At 38.8% G+C, this 14,152-nt stretch overlaps 1 protein-coding gene across 1 annotated transcript in view; it reads left to right on the top strand.

Annotated features, from left to right (window-relative positions):
- Positions 1 to 8,613: 8,613 nt before the first annotated feature.
- The window catches only part of CREB3L1 (cAMP responsive element binding protein 3 like 1), an 89,803-nt gene continuing 84,264 nt past the window's right edge, over positions 8,614 to 14,152 (top strand). Inside the window, exon 1 of the mRNA XM_039358525.1 lies at positions 8,614 to 9,148. Within this exon, the coding sequence (XP_039214459.1) occupies positions 9,059 to 9,148 (90 nt within the window). The 5' untranslated portion in view covers positions 8,614 to 9,058. The remainder of the gene's footprint in view (positions 9,149 to 14,152) is intronic.

Raw genomic sequence — 14,152 nt, 5'->3', positions numbered from 1 at the left:
TATGTATGTATGTATGTGTATATGTATATTAAAAATAAAATGCTAAGAAGCCATCTGAAAGAGAAAAGGACACATTACAAATCTCACCCCACACCCTGTGTTGAATGAGTCAGAGACACTTCAAGCTATTAACCATCCCACCTGATGCAGAACTCTGCATTAGAGAAAAGACCAAGTGACAGTATCAACCTATCTGAATGGAAAAGGCAGATTGCTTTGCTTCCATGGTGAATCGAGGGGAAAAGATTAAAGTTCAGCAAGTGTATTGAATATATGTCTGCTTCCTATTACTCTAGGTAAAAATTCTAAAGAGATAAAGAGAATAATATGATGTCATAGAGGATATACCAGCAAGGAAACAACAGAAAATTATGGTACAGGGGAAATGGATAATGAATTAGGACTAATGTATGTTAAATAGAGACTGTTTAACATACATTAGTCCTAATTAGCAGACTAATAGAGACCAAAGCACCCGAAGGCAGGACAAGAAGTAATGGATGGAAGCTAATCAGGGAGAGAAGCAATCTAGAACTAAGGAAAATTTTCCTAATGGTGAGAACAATGGAACGGCTTGCCTCCAAAGTCTGTGGGTGCTCCAACACTGGAGGTTCTTAGAAAGAGATTGGACAACCATTTGTCTGAAATGGTATAGGGTTTCCTGCCTGAGCAGGGAGTTGGACTAGATGACCTCCAAGGTCCCTTCCAACTCTGCTATTCTGTTAACAGAATTATTAGGTTTATACTTTGGTCATTTTTCCAAACGTCTACAGAGATTTGGGTTCCTTTGGGTAAGCAGTTTAACTGCTTGAGTTATTAAACAATACATGTCTATCTATTTACTTTATATACGAGTAGTTTTAACCAGTTCTTAGCATTTTTCAATCATGAAATCTGGGCAGTCCCTAAACTGGAGGACATGAAAGGAGCATCCTTGGGGAATGCATTATTTTTGGCAGTCAGGCGTCCCATGGACAATGGTGGTATCACCAGCAAATCCTTTCAACCCAGAAGCACTCTTCGGCTTAGCTATGTAGGTGCTTCTGACACAAATATGGACAAAATATCTAAATCTGACAAATAATAAACATAGTTTATATGCTGTTTATTGTATTTTATTTTATATTATAATATGCTAGTAATATTGGTTGGTTGCAAAGTCAGTCAGATGTTTAGGCTGGCTTTGGCATTTTTATACATCTATCAGGTCCTTCCCAAGGACCTGGGTTAGGCAAATGTTGTTTAATGGTGTCAAAGATATACTAATATTGTATTATTATTTATTGTATATTATTTAATAGTTAAAAAGTAATAAAAATATTCAGCATAATAATAAAAAACACTGGACTATTAACTATGCAAAATAGTTGTTTTCTAAACCAGGGGTCCCCAACCCCCAGCCTGTGGACCAGTACCGGGCTGCGGCATGCCAGCAACCGGTCCGCACAAACAAGCAAAGTCCCATCTGTGGGATGCGGTCAGCACACAAAACCACGTACTCTCCAATCCGTGGAAAAACCTTTCTCCATGGAACTGGTCCCTGGTGCCCAAAAGGTTGGGGACCTCTGTTCTAAACAGCACTAACAGGAGGTGCAATTCTAAACCATTCCACTAACGGAATAAAACAAGACTTATATGTTGAATACAGTATAGAAATGTTGGTAATGGTAACAATTTACTCTTAAACATAATATTCTATATAACTTGTAAGTAAAGTCAATTTAAATCTGAGCTTGATCTGAGATGTTTACATCAGTATGAACAGTTCATGTAGCTTTCATGGCAACAATAATGGTTTGCATTCATTTTCTTTCAAAATATTTCTGATTTCCCAGTATAGGCTACAACCATATTTCCTGTGATTTCACCAGTGTATAAATCAAATCTGATCCTGGTTAAATCAACATCAAGTAAGTGCTATTAAATAGCTGGGCCATCACTTGTTCCTTAGAATAGAATAGAGTTGGAAGGGACTTTGGAGGTCTTCTAGTCCAGCCCCCTGCTCAAACAGGAGAGCCTATACCATCTCAGACAGGTGATTGTCTAGCCTCTTCTTAAAAATTTCCAGTGATGAAGCGCCCACTATTTCTGGGGGGAAACTGTTCCACTGGTTGATTGTCCTCACTGTCAGGAAGTTTCTCCTTAATTCCAGGTTGCTTCTCTCCTTGATCGGTTTCCAACCATTGTTTCTCGTCCTTCCCTCTGGTGAACAACCTGACACTCTTCCTTGTGGCAGCCCCTCAGATACTGGAACACTGCTATCATGTCTCCCCTATTTCTTCTCTTCTTTAGACTAGCCAAACCCAAGTCCTGCAGCTGTTCTTTGTATATTTTAGCCTCCAAGCCTCTGATCATCTTAGTTGCTCTTCTCTGAATTTTTTCCAAACTCTCAACATCTTTTTTGTGATATGATGACCAAAATTGGCTGCAGTATTCCAGGTGTGATCTTACTAGGGCTTTGTAAAGCAGTACTAGTACTTCGCGTGATCTTGATTCTATGCCTCTGTTTATACAACCCAGTATTGTATTAGCTTTTTTGGTTGCTGCTGCACACTGCTGGCTCACAGTCAAGTGATCGTCTACTAGGACTCCAAGGTCCCTCTCACAGTTATTGTTATGGAATATTCTATTACAATATAGTTTTATTTTATTTTGAGATATTTTGAGATGTTATATTTTGCAGTGTTTGTTGTTTTTAAAACTTAAAATAAATACTGTATATAAAAATATGGTTTCTTCTGTGCTGTTGGAATAAGGACTGGCCAATTCATTGTGATATTTAAGGTATAGTAGCAAAAGTCATACTTCACGCCCGATTCCAAGAGATGTAGCCTGCAAAGCAAAATATTTTAGCATCTGAGACACTTGGCAAATCCTGCTCAGCCAGCCTACCTATCAGTAAGAATATTATATAATACAATATATGCTCTCCTGTTATAGAATTAAAATCATTTTATGGAGCCAAGAGAGGCACTGATGGAATCTCCTAGGTATGAAAAAGAATGGGTGAAAGGAGATAAAGGTCTGAGTAAAGTGGGGGTGAGATTATGGTCTTTCTATTTTGTTCATATATATTATTTATTGTTTCCTTCCCAGACCGTATACATCTTGCCTAAGGCAGCATTTTGTTGATACTACTCCATTCCTGGTATTGTGTAGGTATGAATGTCTGCCCATAGGAAGAACAAATCTGGAGCAGGTGAAAAGGAGCTACTCTTTATTACTAAAAAAAATTGACAAAATTACAAATCTCCCAAAGGCCTTCCATAACTGAATACAGCAGCTGAACTCATATGGAAATGATCAACAAGGGAGAATATTTGTTTCTCATGGTTGGAAGGAGGGATCCTTGGTGCTCTCTGAGCTTGGCTGTTTTCATGCAGACATTTCATTACCCAAACTAGGTAATATCATCAGTGCTAGTAGGGAGTAAGGTTTCCTTTGAAATTGCTTTAACACTTCTCCCCATTATTACTGCATAAGCATGCATTTTCCTCTGGTGAATGGGTCTGGCACACTGTCGCAGACATTACATCTGGGGGTGCCTGTTTGAAAGATGAGTTTCTAAGGAAGGTTTCCTTTACATTGTCTGTTTCCTCCAAGGGAAAGTCTGTAATTATCCATCATTGGGTGAGGCTGCTGAAGACTCAAACAATGTTATTTGAACTGGGAAGATGATGAAACAGAAAGGAAGGACTGCTCTTTATTTTCCCCTCTGAACAATTTTGTGGAGAAACCCAGCGTATTTTTAAAACAGTATCTGAATTTCTGAAAGGCTGATAAAATATTCTCATCATGCCCTCCCAGGAAAGGGCAGTTAAGCTTTCAGAGATATGACAAGGTTACCTATTTAATCAGAATCAGGGACATTTTTTTCAACACATTCCTTGGGGAAATTAGTAGCTGTGAGGAAAGTCAGCTAGAAAAAGAGCAAAGATAGCCAGTGAAAAGTAATCTCTGCTGAAAGACTCAACACAACAAAAATAATGAAATGATGAATAATGAATAAAGAAATAATGAAATCAGTTCCCCAAATGGATATCAGGATAGTGTAACTTGCCACATAATCTTGCATTTGTTTGAGCAGATAACCACATTGGTAAGAGGAAAATGTTATGGAAGCCTTTATTTAGGCCTGACAGACTAAACCAGGGATCTTCAAACTTTGCCCTTTTATGACTTGAAGACTTCAACTCCCAGAATTCCTCAGCATGCCTGGCTGAGGAATTCTGGGAGTTGGTTCACAAGTCATAAAAGGGCCAAGTTTGAAGACCCCTGAACTAAACCAATACATCCTCCAGCCCAGAAATCCAAGCCCCTTTTAGATACTTGACTGCACTGTTGTCCACTGGCTGTGATTTATTTATTTATGAGACTTATATACCGCTTTAAGTGCAAGCACTCTCTAAGCGGTGTACACCAGTAAGCAATGTATATATATATATATATATATATTTACATTGCCCCCAACAATCTGGGTCCTCGTTTTACCTACCCCGGAAGGATGGAAGGCTGAGTCAACCTTGAGCCGGTGAGATTTGAACCGCTGACCTGCTGAACACAGTCAGCTAAAGTGGCCTGCAGTACTGCACTCTAACTGTTGCGCCACCTCGGCTCAGTTTCTCAACTTCATTTCCTTGCTCCCTCCCCAAGTTTAATTCCCCCCCCCCGAATGCACGCTTTGTGTTCCGAAGGACCTTATGGAATCCAAAAGGAATCTGCAGCCCTATTGGCTAGTCTACAAGTCAGTGTGCCAGGTGAACAGCATAGCATTGTCAATTTTCCCACGAATGCTAGCAGCACATCCTCCATTACTACACTTTTAAGGTACTTTCTAATGATGAGCTTCCATTTACAGGCTGATATATATAGAAGAAGGCTATGTGCCGACCTAGAGCAGGGTATCTGCTTTCTTACATCCTCGAGCATTTGGTGCATAGATTCCTCTACAGTTTATGACAGTTCGACAGTTTCTGATGTTCTGATCTGGACTGCTATCAGACACCAAACAAGATATAACCCTTTTACATAGCTCGACTTGTGGCTTTGTTTTATTTCTGGCACAGCCTCTGGTTCATTAAGACAGAGCATTTGTGGAATTTCTCCTTAAAGACAACAGCAATTAATGTTTTCTTCCCTCACTGCCCTATTTCTCCAAGCTATTTCCAGAGATCTGAGTGAAAAACTAAGACATGGTGTACATATTTTCCCTTGCAGGTATGTGCATCCTCTTGCAAACACACTATCTACTTGTAAACTTTTTAACTATAACCTCTCTTTTCTATTGACAGGGAAGTATAACACAATACTACATTGCTCTCTTTTCCCTCTTTAATTCCTTCCAGGCTTATGATAACAAGAGTTTTGTCTATTTAGCAAAGGAATAAAATGAACAAGGCAGCAGGAAATGGAAGGGATTTGAATCTGGCTCTGAGTCTGAAAAAAAAAACTTTTTAAAATTATTTTTTGGAAAAAAATCAAACACCATTTTATCGATTCCATGTTCAGCCTTTGTGCATAATTCCATTTCAAATAGTCTTACAATATTCAAAACCTTTAACTCTTTTGTCTACTTTAAATCTTTCTAACAACTGTAAATAAGAAAACCATGGCCAACTATGTCCCTTTGCCAAACCTGGTTTTGTATCTATTCCATATTCTCAATATGGCATGTCTAACATAATGATTTTTAAAATCCACATTGACTTTGACTTTGTTGTGCCGCAAATATCCATGCCACTCAAGTCTTAGGTCATGTCCTTCTCAGCAGCCCCCATTCTTTCATCTAAACCCAACAGCACGCTGCAAAATATAATTTCATATCAAGCAGACCCAATCCTCCTCTTTCCTTTGCATCCTATAATATCTTATATTTAACTCATATGTTTTTTTCTCCCTGCTACACAAATTTAGATTATCTTTTTGCTACTATTTAAATGATGCATCAGCTGTCAAAACATACTCTCTGGAACCAAAACATCATTCTAGACAAGACAAGATTCTGCTCAAGAATGACAACTGTAGCTTCTTCTGACTGAACATATCTTTCCATGTCTCAACATAGTTATTTTGAAATAAGATACATTTCTTATTGGTCGTACCCAGTAGGATTTTGATTTTAGTTTCTTCTCAATTTTAAAACCCACTTTATTCATCAATTCTTTTTGATCTTCTATTTTAATTTCTTTTATTAATATCTTCATCTTCAGTTGTTGATCTTAAAACCTGCAACACACCAAATTCTTTTAGTTTTCCCATTAATGTTTCAATTCCCTTCAAAAAAATCTTCCGAAACCAATACCAAGTCATCTGCAAAACGCCTTATTCTCTCATCTTGTTTGATATCTCTATTCAGTATTTCAAGAACTTAAACAAACAAGAGAGAGGGGAGTGGGCACCCCTCATTTGTTCCTTTTTGTATCTCATAGGGTTTGCTAAATCTCCTATAATAATTGTGCTTTCTGTGAAATATAAATTGAACTTTCCCTATTTTATAAAATTCTCTTCGAAATTCATATCTTCCATAGCTTTGAACAAGAAAATCCAATTCAAATTGTCAAAGGCCTTCTCTGTATTTAAGAAAATTGATGCAGATTGTTTTTCATTTCATTGCTCCAAATATTCCAAAATGTCCAACAGATACTTAAATGTACTTTAAGTGTCTTTTATTTATTTACTCAAGAATAAATTCTTGCAAATTTATTTTTAGTCTTTCACCCAGAATCTTTGTGAACAACTTGTATTCATTATTATACTTGCAGGTGCCATTCTTAGGTAGAATTAGTGGATTTGCAAAGTTAAATATTTTACATTTTAAAGACAATCTCAAGATTGCCAAATTTTACATTTTGATGTAAATTATGTTTTTGTAAGACTTTAGATGAGAATTCCAAAATTCTACCAGAATTTAGTTCAAATGTCAAGATTTGGGTTTGATTTTGTATCTGCACCATTACATGAAATTGCATGTTGTTGCTTCACTAAAAAGCTTACCAGCATATTCTAGTTTCAATTAATTCTAAACTTTAAATCACATCATGTACTAATCAGGGGTAGCATTGCAATTTGTATTATATTTATTTACCTTGTAATATGATGGAGTGATCTGAAAAGTATACTGTACTGAACTGCAATATTATAGATTCTCAAAGTTGTTAAAAGGTTCCCTAACTTTTTTCCTAAGCATTTTATCTAGATATTTATCAGAAAGAAGAAGCAATAGATCCTTAGCAAATCCCATTGATAGGAAGCTCTATAATCTTCCTTAAACTTTTAAGATTTATACTTAATTTCAGAGTATTTAAAGAGGCTGCAGGAAATGAACTAACTTCTACTGGCAGTGTAAACTTGGAACTACAGGGTTACTGATGAGCAGATCTGCTTTGCTTTCCTTTCTACTTTGCGAATTTAGTCCCTTTACATCAGTGGTTCTCAACCTTTTTAATGCTGCGACCCCCAACCGGTCGTAAGTCGAGGACTACTCAACTGTTGCAGCACCGTTTGCAGAATGGGACTTTTGGTGGGCTCAGCAGGGCAGAGACAGCCTGGACAATTCATATTGGCTTTTGAAAGCCAATAGAAGTAGACTCTATTCAAGAGAGTCTATTCTATTGGCTTTCAAAAGCCAATAGAATAAAAGGGAGTAGCACAGCTAAGAAAAAGATGGGGAAAAAATGGCAGACTGCATTGTTTGGTGACCCCCGTGAAATGGTCGTTCGACCCCAAATGGGGTCCCGACCCACAGGTTGAGAACCACTGCTTTACATGCACACATTTATACTATATCTCTTCTCTTGGTTTTATTCCATCAGATCACGAGAAAGGTGTGCATTTGGAGAAAATGCCAAATTTAAATGAGTTGTACCTTCACTGAGAAAAGGGTTTTGGCTGCAAACAATGGGAAGTTTTTCGTTATTCCACTATTGTGCTGTCAGTGTCAATAGTCATAAATGGTTCACTGCTGCTTTGGAAACACAGGAAAGACACATTCAGAATCACCTGTTCAGAAGCAAAATAGAAGACAGTGATTGCCTGAATGAATTTGACTGGCCTCAGTGGGATGCACAATGCTGGACCATCAGGCTAAAAATTAAAAACACTTTTATTATGCCATAGTCTTGATGACCTATGCAGACCGCAAGCATCCAACAGAGTTCGTCATTCTGATGACCACCAGGCAACTTTATTTAAGCACGACTGGGCCTTTTCAACCCCATTTATTTATTGTCTTGATTTTCAGCGCCCCCTCTCTTAACAGGCCTCACTTTTGTTTAATCTTCCTATAAAACGAAAGAGCAGTGCGCCGATTGTTTCCCGGAAGAATGCAATCGCTAAGCTTTAGACAACCTTAGTCATTTATCCCATCCATCATCATCATCATCATCATCGCTCCTGCATTCAGAACACGCCGGTGCTTCCTCCGCCGCTAGGAAGTTGTCGTAAGGCCGCGCCGCCAGCCTTCCCCCTCCTGCCGGTCCCGATCTCCCATTGGAAGCGGTGGGGTGGGCGTGTTCCTCGATTGCATCAGAGGCCGGGGAGGGTGGCCCCGTTCTTAAATATCCCAGAGCGAGGCGAGGGAGGGGCAGGAGGCGTGGCACGGGGGGCCGGTCAGACGGCCGAGACTGGGGAAAGGCGTGTGACGGTGACAGCTGGGCAGCGATCCCGGAGGGCTCCTCCTTCCAACCTTCCAGGAGGCTGCCTCAGCCCTCGCCCGTTCCCTTCACCCCATCCCCGTTCCGGCTCCCCCTTCTTCCCCCGACTGGAGGGGTCCCCACCGGCCCCACCCTCTCAAAGCCCCCATTGCGAGCGTCCGCCGCTCCCTCTGGGAAAGCGATCCCCCCCGCCAACCGGTTCTCCCCATGGATTACAGGTTGCCTTCGGGAGAGGGAGGCGCAGCCCTCCTGTGCCCGGCGCCCGAGGAACTGCCCCGCCGGGCTGCGCGGCAGTGAGGCGCACCGCCTGTCCGTTTAGGACGGGATCCGGCAGCGCTGGCGGGGAGCAAAGCAGTTTTTCTCCTTCCAACCTCTTCCGCGCCTTCCTCGGGCTCGACTCTTCTACTATGGACGGCATGTTAGAGCCCTTCCCCGGGGGCGCCTCCAGCTTCCTGGACTTGGGCGATTTGAATGAAGCGGATTTTCTTAACAATGTGGTAAGTGGAAGCGGGGGTGGGGGGTGGGGGCAGGCGAGGTTTGTAAGGCAGTCCCTCGGTGGGTTTTGGATCTGCTACTGGCTAAGGCAAGAAGAAGGAAAGCGTTCCTGCATGGCAGAAGGAAGCCAGGTGTTTGCCGAAATGCGCCTGGATTTGTCTGCAGCTACTTCGCGTTAAAATCGGGGTTTGCCGGTTGCCACTTACTGGTTTTAATGGAAGGACCGGCTAAGTAACACGTGTTGCATACTGATCCGCACGGCGACCGTTTTCCGCTCTGCCACTGCATTCTTGGCTACCAGCCAAGACGGAAAGCTGTGGGTTGATTTATATAGAGCTGCATAATTGCTCAGCATCTGATACCTAGCAGCCAGATGTGGGAGGATGCTGTACTGAAAACACTGGGTTTAACCTAGTATGAAAATGTATCTGGTCTGTAGTATTTGAGTGATTTATATTGCTATCACTTGATCTCATCACCAGCCCAAAGACAGCATCAAAGGGTGGTCAATGGGCAGGTGAACATGGGTTAGGGCTGGGGAGCTGGGATTGATGGCATATTTGCCTTGTAACCTCAGCGCAAAACCTTAGGAAAATTGGTGGCATTCACTTGTAGATTTGTATTGATTGAAAAGTAACTCGCCCCCCCCCCAATAGTTAAACAGGATATTCCATGTCTTTTTGGTGGTTATATTTGTACAAGAATTCTTCAAATCTTAAAACTCATACTAGAACTTACTGGCTTGGGCTTATTATGTAAATGTCATTCTTTAATGGCCAGCATAATGCAAAAGATCTATTTAGATCTCATTTTCACTGAAAGAAAAGTTTGCAGACATGATCATAGCAGTAGCATTGGTGGAGTGTTAATCCTTAACTCTACATATTTGTCTACTCCCTTCTTGAGTTCTTTGTAGAACTCTAATTTTTAGCACTTTTTAGACAATTCACATTGTTACAGTTAGAAGAGCGAGGAAAATGACAATAATCATTACTAGTTAATCATTTTTGTTTGTAAGTGCTAATCACTTCGATTCTAGCAAAGTCTGATTAGAAGGTGAAATTTTCATCTAAGGTTAAAATGAATTAACCTTTACATATTTTCTAGTTGTGGAAATTTGAGGAAACTCATCTGAATCTACCTTTCCTAAAAAAAATATGTCTTTTGGAAACAGGTGAAAAATGTACTTGAAATTAAAAAGAGTATTTGTTTTAAAAACTAAATTATATAAATGGAAATACTAAAGAAATGACCATCTCAAATGTCATTGGCCGTGCACATACTCTTCACACTCAGTAATTGATAATCATCTATTTTCCTTAGTATGTTGTATAACCCAGAAAATTAGTACACTATGCATAAGCTTAAGAACATAGCCGTAGTGTAAAGACTTAGGAAATTAATATATTTCTATGCTTTATTTATTTCTATGCATTGCCAGTATTTAGTGAAAAGCTTGAAAATACTTTGCACAGAATAATTTACAGCACAGAATTTTTTAAAAAAAGCAAAAACCAAAACCTGTGGTCTAAAGAGCACCAACCATCTGTTCCTGAGGTGATTTTAGGACAGAATTTCTTGCATTACATACAATTTCTTTACAATGTTTTTAATTTGTAATTTGTGGACTGAGATTTCATTTAGACAGGAAGAATGCATGCCTCTCCCTAGCATTTCAGACCACATTTGATTATTCTTATGAAGCATGTATTTAAGAGCAAACTGTCTTAAAATATACTGCTTTGCTGCAATTTAATATTGACAGAAACTTTGAATTATCCTATGCCTCATATGTTCTCCACAGAAACATTTTTTTCCCTCCTAGAATGGGGCACGCAGTCTTCGGAATGTCTCATTCTTTCTCAGCTATGGGAATTAAGGCCGTTATATCAGGGCTGCAAAATCCATATGACCAATACATGGCAGCAGAGAGATACACAATGCACTAATTCTTTGTTGCCATCTGTGAATGTATGGATTTTTGCAGCACTGGTGTTATAATAGAACTACACATTTTACTTTAAAAGAAAGTACAGTAAAGTATTTTACTTTCATTCTTGTTCTTTTCTCAGGTATCATGGATATTCTATATTCTTAAAAAAAAATGAAGGAATCAATGGAAACATCATAGTACAATGACTTTAGCTATGACCTATATAGAAAAGATGTCAGATTCAATTTGTGATTGTACTTACCCGTGTTTAACTATACTATGGTTTGATTAATTTTATGAGTTTTCATGATATGCAGAACCAAAAAGCAATGCCATGAGAACATTGTATAAAGTACTAGGCTAAAATATGGGTATCTAGTTTATGGGTGAGTGTGCCATGCAAACAGCACTTGGCAGTTTTAGTTGGGAGAAAGGTCCTGGGAAAAAGTAATGTAATATATTGTTACTATTGAGAATTACTACTCCTCAGAGTAGATCATGATGAGTTGACTGGACAATTTGTCTAACTTCATTTCTATGCATTAAAATGCACTACTGCTTTGTTTTCAATCAGTGAGAATTATACTGTACTTTTTATGGCTTTTTTATAGGAGAAAAGCTATTAATAGATTTAGTAAAGGTTTTCTCCTATCTTATGAGAGTTTTATTGGCAACCATTTATTTATTTTTACCAATAACTATACTAGTAAGTAATATAGTAAATTGTCTTACTTTGGCTAATGTTTGCTAACCTGTCATAATTACATAAGTTGCAGAACCTTCAGAGAACTGAGGTAACTGGTCAGACGATATAGTCACAACAAATATTATTTATATTATTTATAAATGCAGTTTTAAACATTTCTTAGTGAACTCATATCGTTGGCTGTTTGTAAGGAACTTCCACCGGCATGCCATTCTAATCAAATGTTCATGTTATGTAATCACAGTTAATGTGTTTGTGAAGGAGTGCGGTGTGTTTGCTATTTCCTCCTTTTTCTTTTAGAAATTGCTGGAAGGATAAGGTGAGAGCAATCAATGATAGGCAATACTCAGTGTTACCTTTACCTATTGTCTGCAGTCTGAGTGGGAAGCAAGGAAATAATACAATTTGTCAAGAGTGGAATGTTAAGAGGTCTCTTAATTTGCAATGGTAGTTATTGAAGAATTTAGATTTAGAATGATAATTAATGCAGCAATTGCCAAAAAAGCTAATTGTTATCACCAAAAATATAGACATTTCACTTGCATTTTAGATGCCATTCTTCTATCCAGAGACAGCTTTAAAAAATTCTAAAAACATTTCTGCTTTCCTTCATTCAAAAGCCAAATGAGTTGATCCCAAGCCTTTACAAGTGATGCATCTATGCAATAGTAGAAAAGATAGGAGTCAGAAGTTTAGTCATATATTTAGATGCCTATTGGGCATAAACTTCTATAGCTGCTATAGTAGCAGCTTGCTAGGGTGTGATAAAATTAGATTGACCAAGCTTACAACTAAATCAATGATTCTCATATACAGTTGTCCTGAAAATTGAGTGTTACTAGTTCCACTTCATCAATGAAGAATTAAAACTGAACTAAGTTAACCTATTTTACTTAAAAGCATTATTTTAAACTAGAGATCTGGGCTGTGGTTCCTAGACTAGTGCTTTCTTTTCAAAACCTTGGAGAAGCAGGAAAAGTGGTTACCTCCATTTAAATGCTGATCAGAAGTAATTTTCCTTAAGGAAAACTGGTTACGTTCTGAAAAGAGTAATGAAACAGTTGGAGAAAATTTTGATTTATAAGACCAGGATTAGGAATAAATTTGGAATACCGTATTTGCCGGCGTATAAGATGACCCCCGACTTCGGTGCCGATTTCCATGCCTAGAAAGTCGTCTTATCCACTGGAAACTACCATAATTTCCGGCATATAAGACGACTCGGCGCATAAGACGACCCCCGACTTCAGCGCCGATTTCCGCGCTTTAGAAAGTTGTCTTATACGCCGGAAAATATGGTACTTTAAAAGAGGTTTAAATCTCCCCCCCTCCACTACTTAAATTGCTTGGATATATAAGATGTGTACGCAAAATAGCATCCTCTGTACCCTAGATTAGACAAGATTATCATTGGCACTTCAGATATTTCTGAACTATGATTTCCATCATTCTGAGGAAACATATCCTGTAGTCAGTGGTTAAAGCTTGGCAACATCTAGAATGTCCCAGATTGTTTGTTTTGCCTTGGACCAGTGGTTCTCAACCTGTAGTCCGTGGACCCCAGGGAACCATGACGTCATCACAGGAGGGCTGTGAAGGCTTGAAGAAATGTTATGATTTAAATCTTGAGTTAAGTCTTAGGGATCTGTGGCCACAAACGGTATTTAAGGGGCTTCTGTAGTGAAGAAAAGGTTGAGAACCACTGCCTTAGACTAAAGTATTCAGCCAGCAACTCTAGTTTTTATAGCAATGCAATATATACTGAAGAAAATTTGTCAGGGTTATCCGATTTATCCTGAGCTAACCGTAGCCTGAACTTGTTTAGAGGCACAGAGGGCTAATTGATAGAAAAATGACTAGTATATTGAATAGGGTGCTTTCACCAAGGGCATGGTTGGGTAGGCTATGTGGATTGAATCCTGAGTATTTTGTGGCAGGGCATATTTCTTGTACTATTACACAGTTGCAGGTCTTAAAAAATATTGCAACAGGATCATGTTAGTTTCTGACCAATTACATGATCTTGAACTTTGGGGAACCTGTAATCAAATTTCATACTGGAAAAGACTCCATGAGTAAAATTAGTCTTCCTTGATATTTACTTATAGATTGCAGTGAACTGTTTAAAAATATATTTGCACTTTTTCTATTATCAGCATTAGATTTTGGTACCATTGCTTAATTTCCCCAAAGGGGCTCTATTCATACATTGTTTTTCTTAATGTTATAACTTAGATGTCCCTCTTAGATGTTACCATCCCCTTAACAGTTTTTCTTTGTTCATCTTCTTCTTCTTGGCTCTCTGCCGCTGACATCAGAGAGTCACTAAACCTGACTGTTTCTGAATGTTTAAAACTCCACAATAGT

This window comes from Crotalus tigris, unplaced genomic scaffold (assembly GCF_016545835.1).
Source record: "Crotalus tigris isolate CLP2741 ecotype Arizona unplaced genomic scaffold, ASM1654583v1 scf7180000017576.4783729, whole genome shotgun sequence".
NCBI lineage: Eukaryota > Metazoa > Chordata > Lepidosauria > Squamata > Viperidae > Crotalus > Crotalus tigris.
This window is presented reverse-complemented; position numbering and strand designations above follow the sequence as displayed.